The 18475-nt window shown below is 44.7% G+C and overlaps 1 protein-coding gene across 1 annotated transcript in view; it reads left to right on the plus strand.

The window, feature by feature from the left end:
- The window catches only part of LOC124616575, a 188684-nt gene extending 171826 nt beyond the window's left edge, over window positions 1-16858 (plus strand). Inside the window, exons 5-7 of the mRNA XM_047144895.1 lie at window positions 6399-6574; window positions 7625-7830; window positions 15046-16858. Coding sequence (XP_047000851.1) covers window positions 6399-6574; window positions 7625-7830; window positions 15046-16535 — 1872 coding nt within the window. The 3' untranslated portion in view covers window positions 16536-16858. The remainder of the gene's footprint in view (window positions 1-6398; window positions 6575-7624; window positions 7831-15045) is intronic.
- The last annotated feature ends 1617 nt before the right edge of the window (window positions 16859-18475 follow it).

Raw genomic sequence — 18475 nt, forward strand, 5'->3', positions numbered from 1 at the left:
TGTATCAGTTGTTCCTGCTCAGGTGTAAGAGAAGGCCTTACGGCAAAAACCTGATCAGGCTACATAAATAACAAATAATTAGACAGATAAATAAATAAATAAAAGGAATTTGGGTTAAAGAAGAATCCTTTTCTTCGTTTTACCGTAAAACTACACTCCTGGAAATTGAAATAAGAACACCGTGAATTCATTGTCCCAGGAAGGGGAAACTTTATTGACACATTCCTGGGGTCAGATACTTCACATGATCACACTGACAGAACCACAGGCACATAGACACAGGCAACAGAGCATGCACAATGTCGGCACTAGTACAGTGTATATCCACCTTTCGCAGCAATGCAGGCTGCTATTCTCCCATGGAGACGATCGTAGAAATGCTGGATGTAGTCCTGTGGAACGGCTTGCCATGCCATTTCCACCTGGCGCCTCAGTTGGACCAGCGTTCGTGCTGGACGTGCAGACCGCGTGAGACGACGCTTCATCCAGTCCCAAACATGCTCAATGGGGGACAGATCCGGAGATCTTGCTGGCCAGGGTAGTTGACTTACACCTTCTAGAGCACGTTGGGTGGCACGGGATACATGCGGACGTGCATTGTCCTGTTGGAACAGCAAGTTCCCTTGCCGGTCTAGGAATGGTAGAACGATGGGTTCGATGACGGTTTGGATGTACCGTGCACTATTCAGTGTCCCCTCGACGATCACCAGTGGTGTACGGCCAGTGTAGGAGATCGCTCCCCACACCATGATGCCGGGTGTTGGCCCTGTGTGCCTCGGTCGTATGCAGTCCTGATTGTGGGGCTCACCTGCACGGCGCCAAACACGCATACGACCATCATTGGCACCAAGGCAGAAGCGACTCTCATCGCTGAAGACGACACGTCTCCATTCGTCCCTCCATTCACGCCTGTCGCGACACCACTGGAGGCGGGCTGCACGATGTTGGGGCGTGAGCGGAAGACGGCCTAACGGTGTGCGGAACCGTAGCCCAGCTTCATGGAGACGGTTGCGAATGGTCCTCGCCGATACCCCAGGAGCAACAGTGTCCCTAATTTGCTGGGAAGTGGCGGTGCGGTCCCCTACGGCACTGCGTAGGATCCTACGGTCTTGGCATGCATCCGTGCGTCGCTGTGGTCCGGTCCCAGGTCGACGGGCACGTGCACCTTCCGCCGACCACTGGCGACAACATCGATGTACTGTGGAGACCTCACGCCCCACGTGTTGAGCAATTCGGCGGTACGTCCACCCGGCCTCCCGCATGCCCACTATACGCCCTCGCTCAAAGTCCGTCAACTGCACATACGATTCACGCCCACGCTGTCGCGGCATGCTACCAGTGTTAAAGACTGCGATGGAGCTCCGTATGCCACGGCAAACTGGCTGACACTGACGGCGGCGGTGCACAAATGCTGCGCAGCTAGCGCCATTCGACGGCCAACACCGCGGTTCCTGGTGTGTCCGCTGTGCCGTGCGTGTGATCATTGCTTGTACAGCCCTCTCGCAGTGTCCGGAGCAAGTATGGTGGGTCTGACACACCGGTGTCAATGTGTTCTCTTATCCATTTCCAGGAGTGTATTTGTTTTAAAGCCTTAATCATGGCTGAAACTTCAGCAACTGCATGGCTGCAAACTTGGAGAAGCTGAAAAAAATCATCCAGACAGTTGAAAATGAATGTTTATTGGAGCTACTGATCTAAGTTTCCACAATTTTAAAATTGTCTTCTTGAGAAGGTGTAATGGGCCTTATTGGATCAACGATAATTAATTAAAACCCTCAGCTGTCGACAGCTGTGGTTAATATACCTCGATGGGGACAGCTGAAAATGTGTGCCCGACCGGGGCTCGAGCCCGGGATCTCCGGCTTGCACGGCAGACGCTCTATTCATCTGAGCCAGATGAAGAGCCGGACTGCAGAGACTTATCCCTGCACGCTTCCCGTGAACCCCATATTCCCAACTGTCCACAATGTACATACGTAATATTCCTAATAGATATTTGCCCATCTACACATTACTTGCGCCAACTGAGGTGACGTTTCCCGTAAGAGTTCGGGCAACCTGTGCGCATTCGCACAGACAAAGGTCAATGGCTGGGTAGCCTTTGACTATATATGAAGATCGTAACTATTTGGAACATTACGCATGTAGATTGTGGACAGTTGGGAATGTGGGGCTCACGTGAAGCGTGCAAGGGATAAGTCCCTGCAGTCGCACTATTCATCTGTGTCCTCGGTGGCTCAGATGGTTAGAGCGTCTGCCATGTAAGCAGGAGATCCCGAGTTCGAATACTGGTTGAGGCACACATTTTTAGCTGTCCCCATCAAGGTACATCAACAACACCTGTCGGCAGCTGACTGTTTTATATAATTATCATTTACTGTAGAAAAGCTGCACGGTCATCAATGGTATTTGTTCTTTCGAGAACAGTTACGATCTTCATATATACTTATCACATCAGATGCTGGTTAGCTGATTTTACAATATCTGCACGTTGGCCCCATATATCCTTTTTAGCACTTTGCACATGCGAGGACACTCACACTACACAGTAGCATGACTGTGCTCACGTGTGGATGCAGATGATTATATTTCAGCTACTGTTGCAGGACAGAATATCTTCTGTTCCACGCGTAAGAACTACAAGTTCAGGAAGACGAGGAGTTGTTCTTTCATGTCATTTAGGGCGATGTTCAAATGATACAGTCACTAAGTGTGTAAGGCAAGGAATAGCGCAATTAGTTTCTCATGGACAAATTCCAGTTTCTCGCGTCCGTCGGCCGTCGTAATTTAATATATATATATTATTTTTTGTTATTATTATTTTTTGATTGTTGCCGACTTACGTGGTGGGCCTTAATAAAAATGATATTTAAGTTGAACAATGTAATAAACTTTTCATATTAATTTCCGCGGCTAGTCAGTTCACTTTAAAGCAAAAGATCTTTAGTTATTAATTACAATTGCGGCCCACACACGCGCGAGAGTATTTTTCTTACCTCCGTTAACCATTGTATTGTAGTCAGAGTCCTGGCTCTGGGTCTCGGCTATGGTACTGAAAATAAGAATCTTAAAGCTAAGTATTTCTGCAACTTCGTGCGGCTGTGGAGAAAAATTAATATTATGCTAATAGCGGGCGAGTTTTCCGCTTCCGCTAATTTTTCATAAGTTAATATCGCCACGCAATGGCGTCGTTAGCTGCATCGGCCGCTGCGATTGTTGAGCTGTAAATTACTTGAATGCAGGTTAATTCAAGGAAGGCGGACATGAAATCGGGATCATCTCTTACAAATTAAAAGTGCACAATAATGTTAAATCGGCATATTATATGCTTAACTCATACAAATATGCTTATGTTTGCCAGCACTCGCAAGATGTTGTACGTACACAATAAAGACAAGAGAAGAAGTGAAGTCGACTAAAAAATTAACAAAAGAGCGTATCTTGTCGTCTCTTTAGATCATTCTGTCATAAATTATTTCTTTGCAATCTAAACCTACACAGAGAATTATTATTTTACGGCTACATGATACAAATTTGGCACTGGGGACGCTATAAGTTGTATGACGGACACTACCAAAACGCCGTAGAGCAACCTTCGGCACAAATTACGACCTCCACCCACTCCAGGTGGAACACCGTATTCAGCTGGCTGTGCTCTCGACACGTTCAATCTTTTGAAAAGAGGCAAACTGACGGGTCAGACATCATACACACACGTACACTCAGCTACCGATCAGTCTCTGTATTATTTAGCTATTGAAGACATGCCACTCTTCCTCTGTTAGCAACGGCCTTTTACGCGGTACCTAATTCGAAATGTCGGTTGGCTAAAATGGCTCTGAGCACTATGGGACTCAACTGCTGTGGTCATAAGTCCCCTAGAACTTAGAACTACTTAAACCTAACTAACCTAAGGACATCACACACATCCATGCCCGAGGCAGGATTCGAACCTGCGACCGTAGCGGTCGTGCGGTTCCAGACTGTAGCGCCTTTAACCGCTCGGCCACTCCGGCCGGCGAAATGTCGGTTGAGTGCCGTCCTTTTCACAGTATTCGTTTGGTTGAGATACACTTGCACTCACTGCCAGCAGAACTTCCCCTCGCGTTTGACACCGACTCTTGCGGACTGCTACACTCCCTTAGACACGTTGGGCCGTCAGTGCTGGTGCTCCAACAAATCTGGCAACTTCACTCAAAGCGTGGTCTTGGATGAATCCAAACGGGACTGCTCCTTCCCGCTATTCTGTCACGTCTCTACGTCGATCAGTCTCACTGCAGTCATTTCACCACAACGTCAGCGGAATAAGGACATAACCCATGTTTCCAGTTCCGAACCACATGCAGCGCTCCAGAGCGGCTATTTGGTTCCTTTCAGGAAGTGAGTAATACTCTGCCCATGAGATTACATCCTGACGAAAACGTAAAAGAGTTTTCCAAAGTGCTTCCTAGATCTTTCATTGAAAGAGAGTTGAAATGTTCAAATCTGTGTGAATTCCTAAAGGACCAAATTGCTGAGGTCATTGGTAACTATACTTACGCATTACGTAAGCTAACTTAAACTAGCTTATGCTAAGAACTACACACACACACACACATATGCCTGAGGCAGGACTCGAACTTCAGGCGGGAGGGGCCGCGGAAACTGTGACGTGGTGCCTCAAACCGAGCGGCCAGTCCTTGCGGTTTAAAGAGAGTAAATTTCATTCGGACAACGTGTGCGACTCCGACACAGACGTAGCTCTGTGCTCAGAGCTGAGCCACCTTAAGCTACTAATTACGTCTGTACAGCCGCAACGCTGAATGCGTAAAGTGATGTTAGTGTACCCTGTGGCAAGTCTCAGAACGAAGTTCCAAACAAATGTTAATAACTTTTTACCTATACAACTTATAAATTGAACTCTTTTACTCTAGACATGAAATATCAGCAGCAGTTTGTCCAAATTGTACTTTTTTCTACGTTTGGCCAATTTTCAAATGTTTAGATTTCACAATCGTAAAAAAAATGTTCAAATGTATGTGAAATCTTATGGGACTTAACTGCTAAGGTCATCAGTCCCTAAGCTTACACACTACTTAACCTAAATTATCCTGAGGACAAACACACACAACCATGCCCGAGGGAGGACTTGAACCTCCGCCGGGACCAGCCGCACAGCCCACGACTGCAGCGCCTGAGACCGCTCGGCTAATCCCGCGGCTTTCACAGTCGTAGTCATACATTTTGTCCGTATTTAGAAATGTCGGTGACGACATCGGTTGGTAGCTATCTGTGTGATCTCTTTGTTTTGATACAGAACATTATCAGGTACTGATTGAGGCAACTCGTATGAATCTTGTACTACCTGTCGCAACGTTTGGTTATTATTAATTATTCGTGTCAGAAGTACCAGGACACAGACTGTGCTGATTTAAAAATATGCGTATTTGTATACATGAGTAATTCAAAGATATATAAAAGTAATAAAATGAACACATAGGGAAAGAAGAGTAAGAAATCAATATTTACATAATACGCACAGGAGTTAGAAATCAATTTATACATAATAAACACATTTACGCTAGTTCTGTCCACTATATGGCGACACTGCGTTGCTATAAGCCAAGGCCAGCTCCAGTCCTCTACCAGAGTATGGGCAGAGACGACACTTCAGGAGATGGCTTGTAGTTTGGTCATCTCCACACTCACACAAGGTGTCTCCGCCTTGCGCGATGACCCATTTCTTCAAGTTGTCCTTCATTCTTGCAACGCTGGAGTGCAGTCTGTTCAAGAACTTCCATGTGCACCGTCCTTCTTGGTGACCAGGTGGCAGAGTTTCTTCAATTACGTCTCGCTCTGGATGGACAGGATGTATTTTTTTCCACAGTTCAACGCTTGCTACACTTCAGTCTCTCTCAATTTCAACAGAAGACTATAGAAAGTTCTTCCTGGACTTCAGTCGAGGTGGCGGTGGCTGATGCTCGTGCATGGAGTGGGCCGGGTTATTGCAGACCTTTTGCCTCTCGTTGCTAGCAGCTATCTCGCGTCTAATATCGGGTGGGGCTATACCTGCAAGTGTATACAGCTTCTGTATTGACGTTGGCTTCAGACAGCCTGTGATCAGCCTGCAGGTTTCATTCAGGGCGTTGTCCACTTTTTTTGCATGTACAACGTATAGTGAAATTATATTGTACATATATTGGTCCGTTCGTCGTATAACAGAGCAACACATCAGTTAAATTATTTTATAAATTTGTGTCTATCTTTTTCATATCGCAACTGATGATCTTAAGAGTGAATAGTCAGTTAAAGGAACGTGAATAATTAGTATCATAAATCAATGGAACCTTCATGTATGAAATTATACTCTCCGCTCATTATGAATACCGTAGTGAAAATCTCTTTGTTTTTTTCTGTAGGGTAAGAATATGTCTCAACAGCAGTTGTCAAGTTTAATTAAACACGTAGAAAAGCTCGGGAGCATGTTGCATGTGCATACAAGTGGATGGATGGAAGATATTTACGATCTTATTGGTGAAATACATAACATCCAAGTGTACGAAGACCCACTGAAAGCACGGAAGCCCGTAATCAGGTTTGTATTAGTCGACATCAATACTGGACAAGCATATTGAATATAGAAGAGTTAATTATTTTATAACTCACTAAGCGAATGTGCAGAACAATTGTCTCATTTGTAATTCTTAATTTATGCTATTTATTCACCAATAATTCTATTCCTTCACTTAAAAATATGAAACTGTTTGTTAGTTACCTAAACTATTTGCTTACCTTGCATTCTGTCTAGTGATTTACAAGGACGGTTTCGCTGCAAACACTGTAAAAATAATTTCCAAGCTATTAAACATGTAGACTGCAGCCTTAGTATCTTTTGTAACTATAGTTATTTAGTGTACATACTGTCTCACTAAAGATATTCGGCTGGTTCAGACTGAAGCACAAATAACATTGTAACTACATTTTTAAGACCTATGGGTTCCAAAAAGCAACATAAGCAGCATTACGCGTTTTTTTTTTCTCTTAACCACACGCATTAAAACTGTTCTCGAAAGAAAAGAATTTTTTCTCTCGCTATACACATCGTCACAGATGTGCTCTCAGTAAGTGATTTTAAGTTCAGATTAAAAAAAAAGCTGAAACTGTGCTGTCATATGTCACGAGCTCTTGTATTTTGTTTTCCATTTAAATCACAGTACTTTTGTCACAAGTATTATTTGTTACCCCCCCCCCCCCCCCCCTGTCCACCTTCTGCGGTCTCTACTGAACCTCGTATTTCACGCTTACGCTCTCACCCCCTCACCACTATCCTGTCCAAGCTTTTCCTCCTGGTATCTCTCACTAGTCTGCCTGCCCACTTCTATGATGTTAGCCTTCTAAGTTCTTGTTATATATGTTACTTTCTCAATATGTGGACGAGTTGTTTGACATCATTTTTTTTTCTTTTTTGGTTTGGTTTTACTATAATGCCTCGTTTTGGTGTTGTTCGTGATTACTTTCTATGTAATATAACTAAAACCATTGTACCATCAAGACGGTTCGAAAATAGGCTTGTTGGCTGTAACGTGTAGAGGTGATACAAAATAATGTTGCTGTTACTTGTTTCAACGTCGCGTTGGCGTTGTAGGTTCCCACTGGTCGGCGATCTTTTACTGGAATACCACAACAAGATCCTGACGCTTCGAGAAGATTTTGCAGAGCAGTGTGAGAAGAGCATTCCAGGAGCGTCGGAAATGCTGCAGCTGGCAGAAGCAGTCTACACGTACCTCGACAACAACTGGTTACGTCTTGTCCGGCTGTTGTTTGTACCGTTCTATGGGTTCAATGTGACATGTAAGTACAACTGAACAGAGTTTTTCAGTTCTTCGCTTTCAACTTCACGCAACCACGTGTCTTAAATATTCTAATTCGCGCTGTGCAAGTACGTATTTATTCCTCAAAGTAGTAAGCACATCAGGTAATTGCTTCTCTCGACCCATGTTAGAAATTCAGTGCTCGATTTTTATTTTAAAAAAATGTAAATTTAAAGGCATATCATTAGCAAAGATCTCCGCCATTGCCAGTCCCAATCTTGGATGGGAAAGGAGGACGGTTAGAAGATGGGCAACCCCAACTCCTGTAAAAAAGAACCTGATTACACAAAATGACAAAAGGAACTACTGGACCGATCAAAACGTTGACAAAACTAGATACGTGAATGTATTCTATGGATTTAGAATTGGGACATGGAATTTAAAGTCATTCATGACCGGGGGAATGAAACAACTTGGAGAAACACTCGGTTAATGTTAATGCCTAATGGCAGCAATTCGAGAAACAAGACTGCCTCAGGGAGTCATGAAGATTGGAGATACGCTCACGCTCTTCAACAGCAATGAGCTAAGTCAAGTCTGGACTTCGGGAGCAGGACATGCTGTCCGTAATAAACTGATATCGGCTGTCAATAAATGCCGTCCAGTTATGACGGATAATATTTAATGCAAAACCATGTAAGTTCTGTTTAGTGAACTGCCATGCCCCATCAGAGGGTGCTGACGAAGAAACAAAGAACAGTTTCTATCTCGAGCTACAAAATGTAGTAGATGGACTACCTAGGCATACGATCCAACTGGTATTAGGAGATTTCATCGCCAAATTTGGAAAAGGAGTATCGCCCAATTGGCCCTGATGTTTGCCATGAAACAAGCAGTCAGAAAGGTGTCAGGCTAATGAGAATAACCATCAGGAGCACGTACGTCCCACCTAAAGATGTACATAAGGTTACCTGGATGTCCCCAAATGGCAGTACGAAGAACCAGATCGATCATGTTCTAGCTAACCGAAGGCATCATGGAAGTGTCGAACATGTACGAACCTTCCACGGGACGGATATGAACTCCAACCACTTTTTGGTTGTAGCCAAACTACGTCTGTAACAGTTCACCAAATGGCGAAATAATGCAGAATAGATGGTCGGCTTTAACGAGGAAAAATTGGAAGATGTAGCAGTGAGACAGGGCTACCAAGAAAAAATTGCAGAACATCTCACAGCGAAGATCCTGTCAACGCAGAAGACACATGGATAGCACCGCGGAATGCAGTGCTACTGTGCGCAGATGAAGAGCTTGTTTGCCTTCCAAAACGCAAAAATAAACCTTGGTTTGATGAAGAATGTCGGAAATCCGTAGAGACCAGATCAGTGGGGAGGCTGAAATGGCTAGCGCAACCTTCAGATGATACAAGAATAGCTTGTTGAGAGTCGAGGCGAAACAGAGACCAGCTCATAAGGAGGAAGAAATGGGAACATCAAAAAGGCAAAGCTGTTTAAAAATATTTTGAGAGTTTATTGCACCATGACAGCCCAACAGCGTTGACAACTCAGTTACAGCTCCAGCTTTTTAGAGAGAAAATTCCTGAACGATCAGAGGAAGAAATCCGTGTTGGGCTAAAGGCCCTCAAGACCAACAATGCTCCAGGTGGTAGTGGTATCACACCTGGGATGGTACGTCTGGGGGGTGAAGCATCGATGGAGGCGTTGAAGCCTCTACCATCTGGAAGTGGAAAAAAATCCTGAGGAATGTAAGGGCGCAATTGTATTCAAAATGGATTGCGACAAGAAGATCCATTGGCGCTAATACTGTTCAACCTGGCCTTGGAAGAAGTAAGCCCCGACACTGGTGGTAACAGAGAAATGGTTGGAACACACACAGTCCAGGAATTTGCTGACGATGTTGTGATCCTTGGCGACACTCAGGACCAAGTAAGTGCTGACACGATTCCTCCGCAACGCGAAACAAATTGGCCCAGTAGTGAACTATAGTAAAGCAAGATATCTCGTTGTCTCGGGACCTCTAACTCCTCTCCCCACCATTATTGTTGACAGGCATGCCTTCGAACGAGCAAGATAATACAGATACGTGGGATCCATACTGACCAATAACAGTGAAGTGATGAAAGACGTGCATCAACGAATAACAAACGATAATCGCGTTTTCATCAACCCAAACAATCTATTCAAATCCACGGCTGATATCGCTATCAAACAAGATTCGGTTGTACATGCCTTTAGTACGGCCGGTACTTTCATATGGTTGTGAAACTTGGGCAACTTCAGCAACAACTGAAGAAGCAATTTGTGTGTTCGGGAGGAAGGTACTTCTAAAAATATATGAACCCGTCTACAATACCGTGGGAGGTAAATGGGAACGAAGAACAAATGAAGACCTTTACCAGCGATATGGAAAACCACACGTCGGCCGAATATTGGAGCAGAAGAGGCTACATTGGTTTGGCCACATCTTCCGAGCCGGTGGATCCCTCCCTAACCGTGTTGTTCGTTCCCAACCTGCCGGGAGACGCCCAAAGGATCGACTGAGGACGCAATGGAAGGACAGGGTACCGGCAATACTCAAACAAGTGGAGCCAAAAGCGATAGAATATGAGGGTAGTGAGCGACTGCGATGAACCGCCATCTGCAATAAATATCTCCTATGCTGAGATTGTGACTCACTGGTGTTTTTGTTTTTTTCTTTATGGAATGTGTACCTTTACAATTTGTTTATAATGTGCAGCTTGTTGTATTCTCTTTATATTGTGGTTTGTATCCTTTCTTATTCTTCTGTAGGCCTTAAAGGCACGTAAATGCGATAAATGATGATGAAATCATTAGCAAAGAAACGAATTACTGTATGGTGCGAATAAGTCCATATGAAAATGAAAAGTCCAGTATTCCCCTCCTTATCTCTATTCGGCACTGACGCGGAACACCTAAGTTAATTCTACAATGTATTCTTTTCCGCGGATCGTTTCTGTGGCAAGAACTTTACTACGTCTCAAACAAATAAAAAAGAAGTTATCTGGTTTATGAGCTGTAACATTATTTTATTCACGTACTAAAAAGTAACTAACCGAAATTTAAATCAAACATACTGCTAGAGGCAGCGTGATTCCTATGTATGGAGTGCTTACCCTCAGTTGGCATTGCAATGTTACCACCTAAGTCAGATCTGGTACAGTGATTTCAGTTGAATTACTTTTATAAAAACGTTTTTGAATTTTTTTTACCTGCGTTTTACATCCAATTATTTTCATACCAGCGACCCATCCCGTCTTCACATGGCTATCACATAATACTTATGATTTGACGAGTTGCTTATAATACGTGATGAGGAGCCAGATAACGAAAGACGCTGAAGATCAGAGCTACAACGTGCTTCGCTTTTGGAGGGAGTTTCCAAAGAAAGAGTTGAAGCCTGATATCCGCAAGCCTCAAGATCTTCTGCGACTATTGAGACCGCACAGCCATGAGCTGTTGAGCCGTTCTTGTGTACTGAGAAGGTGTTAAGACTTTTCTATGCGATTTTATTCGTAAACAAAACGAAATGAAAACGTAGCAAGTAGGTGCCCAAGACGCAAAGCGAAATCAGTAAGTTCGTTTGTAGTACACGATAAGTCAAATGTAAATAGAGTGGGTTATAAAAAGGATATTTCACACAGCAAGCTATGTCCGCATCCCGTAGCGTACGGAACTAGCAGTCATTGAACAGCGTCATGCGCCGCCGACACGGTAGGCACACAGCATGCCATACAAATCGTCATCGTAGCAGAACTGCAGCGCAACGCTCTCGATGTATTTGTGACATCAGGTACGTGAGAAGTCGGGGTGTAGTTTAATGACCTTCATTTGCAAACGGTTACAAAAGTGCTCGAAATTGCACCCTCCTGCTTGAATGCACGCCATGCAACGACCGTCCCACTCTTTGAAACTCTCCTGGCAGAACAGAAAACGCATCGGAGGCCACCATAATGCGCGCTATGACCCCTTCATCCGTCTTACTCAGTGTTTCATAGACAACAGATTTCACGTGGCCCCAGAAGAAAATACTCAGTGGGCGTCAAATCGGGGAGCATCGGCCCACCGCACCCTATCGAGTTCTCACCAAAGGTTTCATCCAAAGGCATTCGCATTGCGTGTGCGAAATGTGCAGGTGCACCATCGTGTTGGTACCACATCTGTTGTCGCTAGTTGAGTGGAACATGCTCCAACAACTGTGGCAGAGTTTCTTGTAAGAAGATTAAGTATCAGTTTGCGTCCAGTCGCCGGGGCAACATGTATGGACGTACCAGATAATCGCCAAACCAAGCCGGGCTCAATGTTGACGGCGAAGCGATCTCGGTGACCAAAGGCGGTTTGCGGATTTTGCCGAGCCCACACGCGTTGGTTGTAGCTGTTGAACGTACCCTCTCGTGTGAGGAATGCCTCATTCGCAAAAAGTACAAGGTTCGGAAAGTCCGCTTGATGACACACCTGCCGGCCGAGGTGACCGAGCAGTTCTAGGCGCTACAGTATGGAACCGCGAGACCGCTACGGTCGCAGGTTCGAATCCTGCCTCGGTCATGGATGTGTGTGATGTCCTTAGGTTAGTTAGGTTTAAGTAGTTCTAAGTTCTAGGGGACTGATGACCTCAGATGTTAAGTCCCATAGTGCTCAGAGCCATTTGAACTATTTGATGACACACCTTTCCAAGAATCACTCACAGAATTTAGTTCGACGTGGAAAATCGTCTGCGTTAAGGACGCGAATCTTTGTAGGCGGTACGGGTGCAAATCATCTTCAAGCCACACACGCCAAATTGTGGAATGGCTTACACCATGTGCGACACGCCGCGAGCTTGTTAAGGGTGTGTGTTCCAGCCATGCTGACTCCTGCTCATCAAACCCTGGTGTACCCGATGTACGTTGACGACCGAATCCGTCTAGCTTTCGCACCTGTTACATAAAATGAAAACACCAGGTTTCGATGTAGGCCTTAAGTGCACATCTGTCATTACGATAATGTGCCAGTGGAAAACCTACCTCAAGGTCTCTCGTTTCTCTCAGGAATCTATGGACGGGTGTAAGACAAGGCTGTAGCCTTTCGCCCCTACTCTTCAATCTCTTTGAGACGTAGTAAAGTTCTTGCCACAGAAACGATCCGCGGAAAAGAACACATTGTAGAATAAACTTAGGTGTTCCGCGTCAGTGCCGAATATAGATAAGGAGGGGAATACTGGACTTTTCATTTTCGTATGCTAATCGAGGAAGCAATGATGGAAATAAAAGAAAGGTTCAGGAGTGGAATTAAAATACAAGGTGAAAGGATATCAATGATACGATTCGCTGATGACATTGCTATCCTGAGTGAAAGTGAAGAAGAATTAAATGATCTGCTGAAAGGAATGGACAGTCTAATGAGTACACAGTATGGTTTGAGAGTAAATCGGAGAAAGACGAAGGTAATGAGAAGTAGTAGAAATGAGAACAGCGAGAAACTTAACATCAGGATTGATGGTCACGAACTCAATGAAGTTAAGGAATTCTGCTACCTAGGCAGTAAAATAACCAATGACGGACGGAGCAAGGGGGACATCAAAAGCAGACTCGCTATGGCAAAAAAGGCATTTCTGGCCAAGAGAAGTCTACTAATATCAAATACCGGCCTTAATTTGAGGAAGAAATTTCTGAGGATGTACGTCTGGAGTACAGCATTGTATGGTAGTGAATCATGGACTGTGCGAAAACCGGAACAGAAGAGAATCGAAGCATTTGAGATGTGGTGCTATAGACGAATGTTGAAAATTAGGTGGACTGATAAGGTAAGGAGTGAGGAGGTTCTACGCAGAAACGGAGAGGAAGGGAATATGTGGAAAACACCGATAAGGAGAAGGGACAGGATGATAGGACATCTGCTAAGACATGAGGGAATGACTATCATGGTACTAGAGGGAGCTGTAGAGGGCAAAAACTGTAGAGGAAGACAGAGATTGGAATACGTCAAGCAAATAATTGAGGACGTAGGTTGCAAGTGCTACTCTGAGATGAAGAGGTTAGCTCAGGAAAGGAATTCGTGGCGGGCCGCATCAAACCAGTCAGCACCGTGGTTCTGACACTCGTCGACTCGGTAACCACCGAACGTGCAAACTTTGGGCAGCTTAGGCATTTCCATTCGCCGCCCCGTAAGCACAGCGCATGTCTGCCCTTTCCTCCCAAAAATAGCGCACCTTTTCCTGGCCGCTCCACACAGTAACAAACAAAATGTTCAAATGTGTGTGAAATCTTATGGGACTTAACTGCTAAGGTCATCAGTCCCTAAGCTCACACACTACTTAACCTAAATTATCCTAAGGACAAACACACACACACACCCATGCCCGAGGGAGGACTCGAACCTCCGCCGGGACCAGCCGCGCAGTCCATGACTGCAGCACCCCTGACCGCTCGGCTAATCCCACGCGGCAGTAAAAAACACAAGATTGTTCCCGTCTGATCACAAAATGACGCAGTGTGCACAGGTGCTGACTGCCCTTTACGGAACACCTATCAAACGGGAATTTTCACAGTCAAACTCAACTTGTTAACGTCCCAGTAAGAGGCGGAAAACCCGTAGTGGTGTCCCTCCTGGAATATTCGCAACTTTGTCGTCTGCAGAGTTTGCAGATAAAGGTCATTAAACTTCAATCCGACGTCTGTTTCACCTTGATGTCACAAATACATCTAAATCGCTGTCCTGAGGATCTCCTATCTTTTCGGCCCGGATGCCATGTCGCGTGCCTACCCTCTTGGCGGGTCGTGACACGGTTCAATGACGCCTAGCGCGGTATACTGCGGGATCCGGACATGGGTTGCTGTGCGAAATATGCTCCTTGTGACCGACCCTACCAGCCCTCTCATTTTCTACATTAATTTCAGACACACCCTGCATGTTTGTAAAGCTGGCTATATTTCACTTCATGATTTTACCCCAACACAAAGTAACAAAAGGAAACCCCTGTATCACAATTATAATTATTATTTATGAACTCAAAATTAACCTCTTTGTTGACCTTCCGTTCTCACGTAGCAATTATTATGAAGCTAGGGAATAAAAATCTTTTCCTTTTTATGCAATTACATGAACGGTCATTTAAGACGATTACGTCACAAATTAGGATGGGTGGAGCGAGAAACAGTGCTCAGCACACGAGCGTTTCGATGTATTTGGTTCCTCTAAATTTGTACTCGTACGTCATACGTACTATGTTTGTGTTGCAGTTGAAAAATGGCAGCTGGGGGACCTCAGTGACAGCCGCGTGTCGGTAGACGGCAGTTGCGTCCAGCTTCTGGTGGACCTGCTGGACCGGCCTGGATGTCCTCTGGAAGATACCCCAGACGAAGCTCTTCGGCAGCGGGAAATGTGCCGTGTACAACTGGGCAGAGACCTTACGCTCGGGTTGTCTTACGTCCCAATAACAAGCTACCTGGCGTACACGCAGAGGGTAAACATCAACATCTGTTTGCTGTCCTGGATGGTCATTAATTCGAAGACTATATGTCAGGATCTCCCCGACAGGGTGCTGAACTCTGTGAGTGTAGCTCGTTGCTTCTTCTCCCATTCTGTAGGCAAGTCGTGTAGCCCAAACAATTCGTCAGACTTCGTCTGTCTTGTCTCCAGAGGTGTTTTCTCCTTATTGTGTGAGAGTTTTTATCACTATGGGACGCACGTCTACTGTATGTTTCAACACGAATGGGGCCACACGAAACCGACGTCGGCCCATCATACACGCTACGGCCCAAAAACCGAACCACTGAGAATACATGCATTTAGAGAAGCGTTACACAACTCCACAATGGTGTACAGAAATTTTAAGATTGATCATCTTCAGACTTTGGAAAATTCACTGATCTCCATAAATATTTTCTTCAGATGTGTAACTGCTGGTGTGTTCTTATACTTGCCGAAGTTTCGTAATTTGCCCGGAAAACTACTCCTGTGTTTCCAACTCACGGGAATAGTGCAGATCGTGTGTTCTGAAGTTCTGTACCGCATGTTTGGCGTTCCAGACCTGGCGACCACTGTCCAGCTGGACAGCTCGCTCACACTGCTCAGCTGCATCTGGCTGAACACGTTCTGCTACCTGGTGTTCTCCGGGGTTCGCCACCTCAGGCTACCGGACAGCCTCCACCCTAGCGAAGCCAGACGCCTCTTCCGCCTCTACGTGACGTACGCCCTGTCCGTCTGGACTGTGGTCACGTCCACCTTCGTCTCTCTCGAACGCGTGAGCGAGCAGTACTTGTTCCACAGTCGGACGCTACTGCTGACTGCCATCTCGTTGTCAGTGGCCTGCAACTTCCTGCTCCTCCTGGCCCTAGCGTACACGTACATCCGTACGCGTCGGTCAGTGTCGAAGCTGCGTACCACCACCACCAACAAATTTGGAACGAGGAAGCAGCAAATCTTCATGTCGGCGAAGACTTTCCTCCTGAGTGGACTGGGTATTTTGGCCCGAGTGGGCTTCCACCAGGCTGAAGGAATGGCCCGGTACGTGTACTGTGTTCACCTGACCACCATGCTGCAGGGTCCCGCCATCTTCGTGCTCTTCGTCTGCAACGGCTCGGCGCTGCCCCAGCTCAGACACCGCCTTCAGCGATGGTGGAGCCCCGATGTCGTCTCATCAAGGGAAGATCTATGCTCTTCAGCCCAGAAAAATTTGGCCAGTCGCAGACGAAGAATGGAACAAAATGTGCTAGCAACACCAGTTTGAGACAACATTTTTTCCCGTTTCAGTGCAGTTTAACTCACCACAGTCTTATTTTAGAATGCCACGTGAGGCATGCTGTGTCTTTCACTGTTTAATACAATACAGCATTCGAGTTCTAATGATCACATGGGTGTGGGGGGCAGAGAGAGATCTGTGGGAATAAAGTATTTAAAAATGGGCATTTAATTTAATGGATGCGCTCTTCTTTATTTATGAGTTTGGCCAGCTACGGACCTCATAGAACTTAAGACTTATGGTGTTTCTTTTTCTTCCGTTCTTCCCAGTACTTCTTCATTTTCTCGCCAACTGCTCGTCTGTGCTTATCTTTCCACCCCTCTTGAGTCGAGGTTTTTCCTCATCTTCTTCATAGTTTGCGTTTTCTATAACTAGCCTAAAGTGATTCCTGTCACGTATTATTTCTTCTGTAACACCTATTTTGTTGCCGTCTTTCTTTACTGCTTCTATCCATCTTACAGTTTTTTTTCAGCTTACTAACGTAATTAAAAATTTTCTTTGGAATCCGTGTTTCTTCCATTCTTTTTAAATGTCCATAAAATTTTAGCCGCCTCTTCCTCATTGTATCTGTGATCTTTCCTCTATTTTTGTATAGGTCTTCATTTCTCCTTTTAATCCACCTATTTTCCTTGTTTTTTCTCAGGACCTAGAATTTTTCTTAGTATTTTTCTCTCTCTTTTTTCTAGTTCTCTTAATTCATCTTTCTTATTCAATGTTAGGCACTCTGATCCATACGTTTCTTGTGTCCTAATAACTGAATTATAATGTTTAATCTTCGCTTGTATGGATATTGATTTCTTACTATAGTGCTTTTGTGTTAATTTATATGCAAATTCTAACTTTTTTATTTATAATATAATGGCATAACATTACAAAGTTTATCGTCTTACAGTGATAATTTTAATTACAAACACTATATAACATGAAACATTAATGATGAGGGTTCCTGTAAAGATACTCTGCACTGGAGTAAGAGGCTTTGCCCAACAGAAATCCTTCAAGTGCACCACATTACTTATATCACATTTAAAGTATTCCAGCTGGTTGTCAAATAGACGAGTTCAGATTCCATTCTTTACTATCGTTAAAATAATGAAGCCCTAGCAATGGTCTGATTGGTTTCCAGTGATATATTCATAGTTTTCATTACTTACATAAAAGGGAAATACTGACATTGATCCATACTGTGAATATTTTTATGTACAGAAAGTCGCCAGTTTACAAAAAGCGACTTCCAAATGACAAATGATTGCTACATACTCTACACAAGTCTTTTCTTCATCACATTCATTCACGAGAAGCCTCTTTGCGCTGACAGAGGCCACCTTCTCCACACGCAAGACGATGCAATAAGTCATTCTTATTAGCATGCCTGTCTGAAGCAAGACTAGACAGGTAAAACAACGATAATTATACTGTCGTTTGAACACGTTTGGCACATTGACGCTGTTGCGGGAATCCAAGTACTACTGCGAGCAGTAGTGTGTGAATGTGTAGGTCTGGTAACCAAATGGTTAAGGCAACCGCTCGCGAGAAACGGGAATTGTGGATTCGAGTCGCGGTCCGGCATCAATTTCCATGTCTCACCAGTAGGCAGTATTTCCATTCCCAACACAGTTTACGTCAAAAGAATTCGCGATTGGCTAAAAATTTCTTTATATTAATACACATTTAGATCGCCACCACTCCCCACTCCCTCTAAAGTAAGTGTTGCAACCCTAGACAGAGAGAAGGACCATAATAATATTAACATTGCAGACGTTTATCTCATTAATCATATTATGGAAATCCAAGTAATGCAGCGAGCAACAGCTGCATAGACGTTGCGGCATTGAAGGTGTGAATCGGTCCAGGGATCGTACGTAAATTACTGATATGGTTAATGCAGCCACTCAGGGCAAGTAGGACGCCGGGATCAAGTACCGGTC

Source organism: Schistocerca americana, chromosome 5, assembly GCF_021461395.2.
Source record: "Schistocerca americana isolate TAMUIC-IGC-003095 chromosome 5, iqSchAmer2.1, whole genome shotgun sequence".
NCBI classification, from domain to species: Eukaryota; Metazoa; Arthropoda; class Insecta; order Orthoptera; family Acrididae; genus Schistocerca; species Schistocerca americana.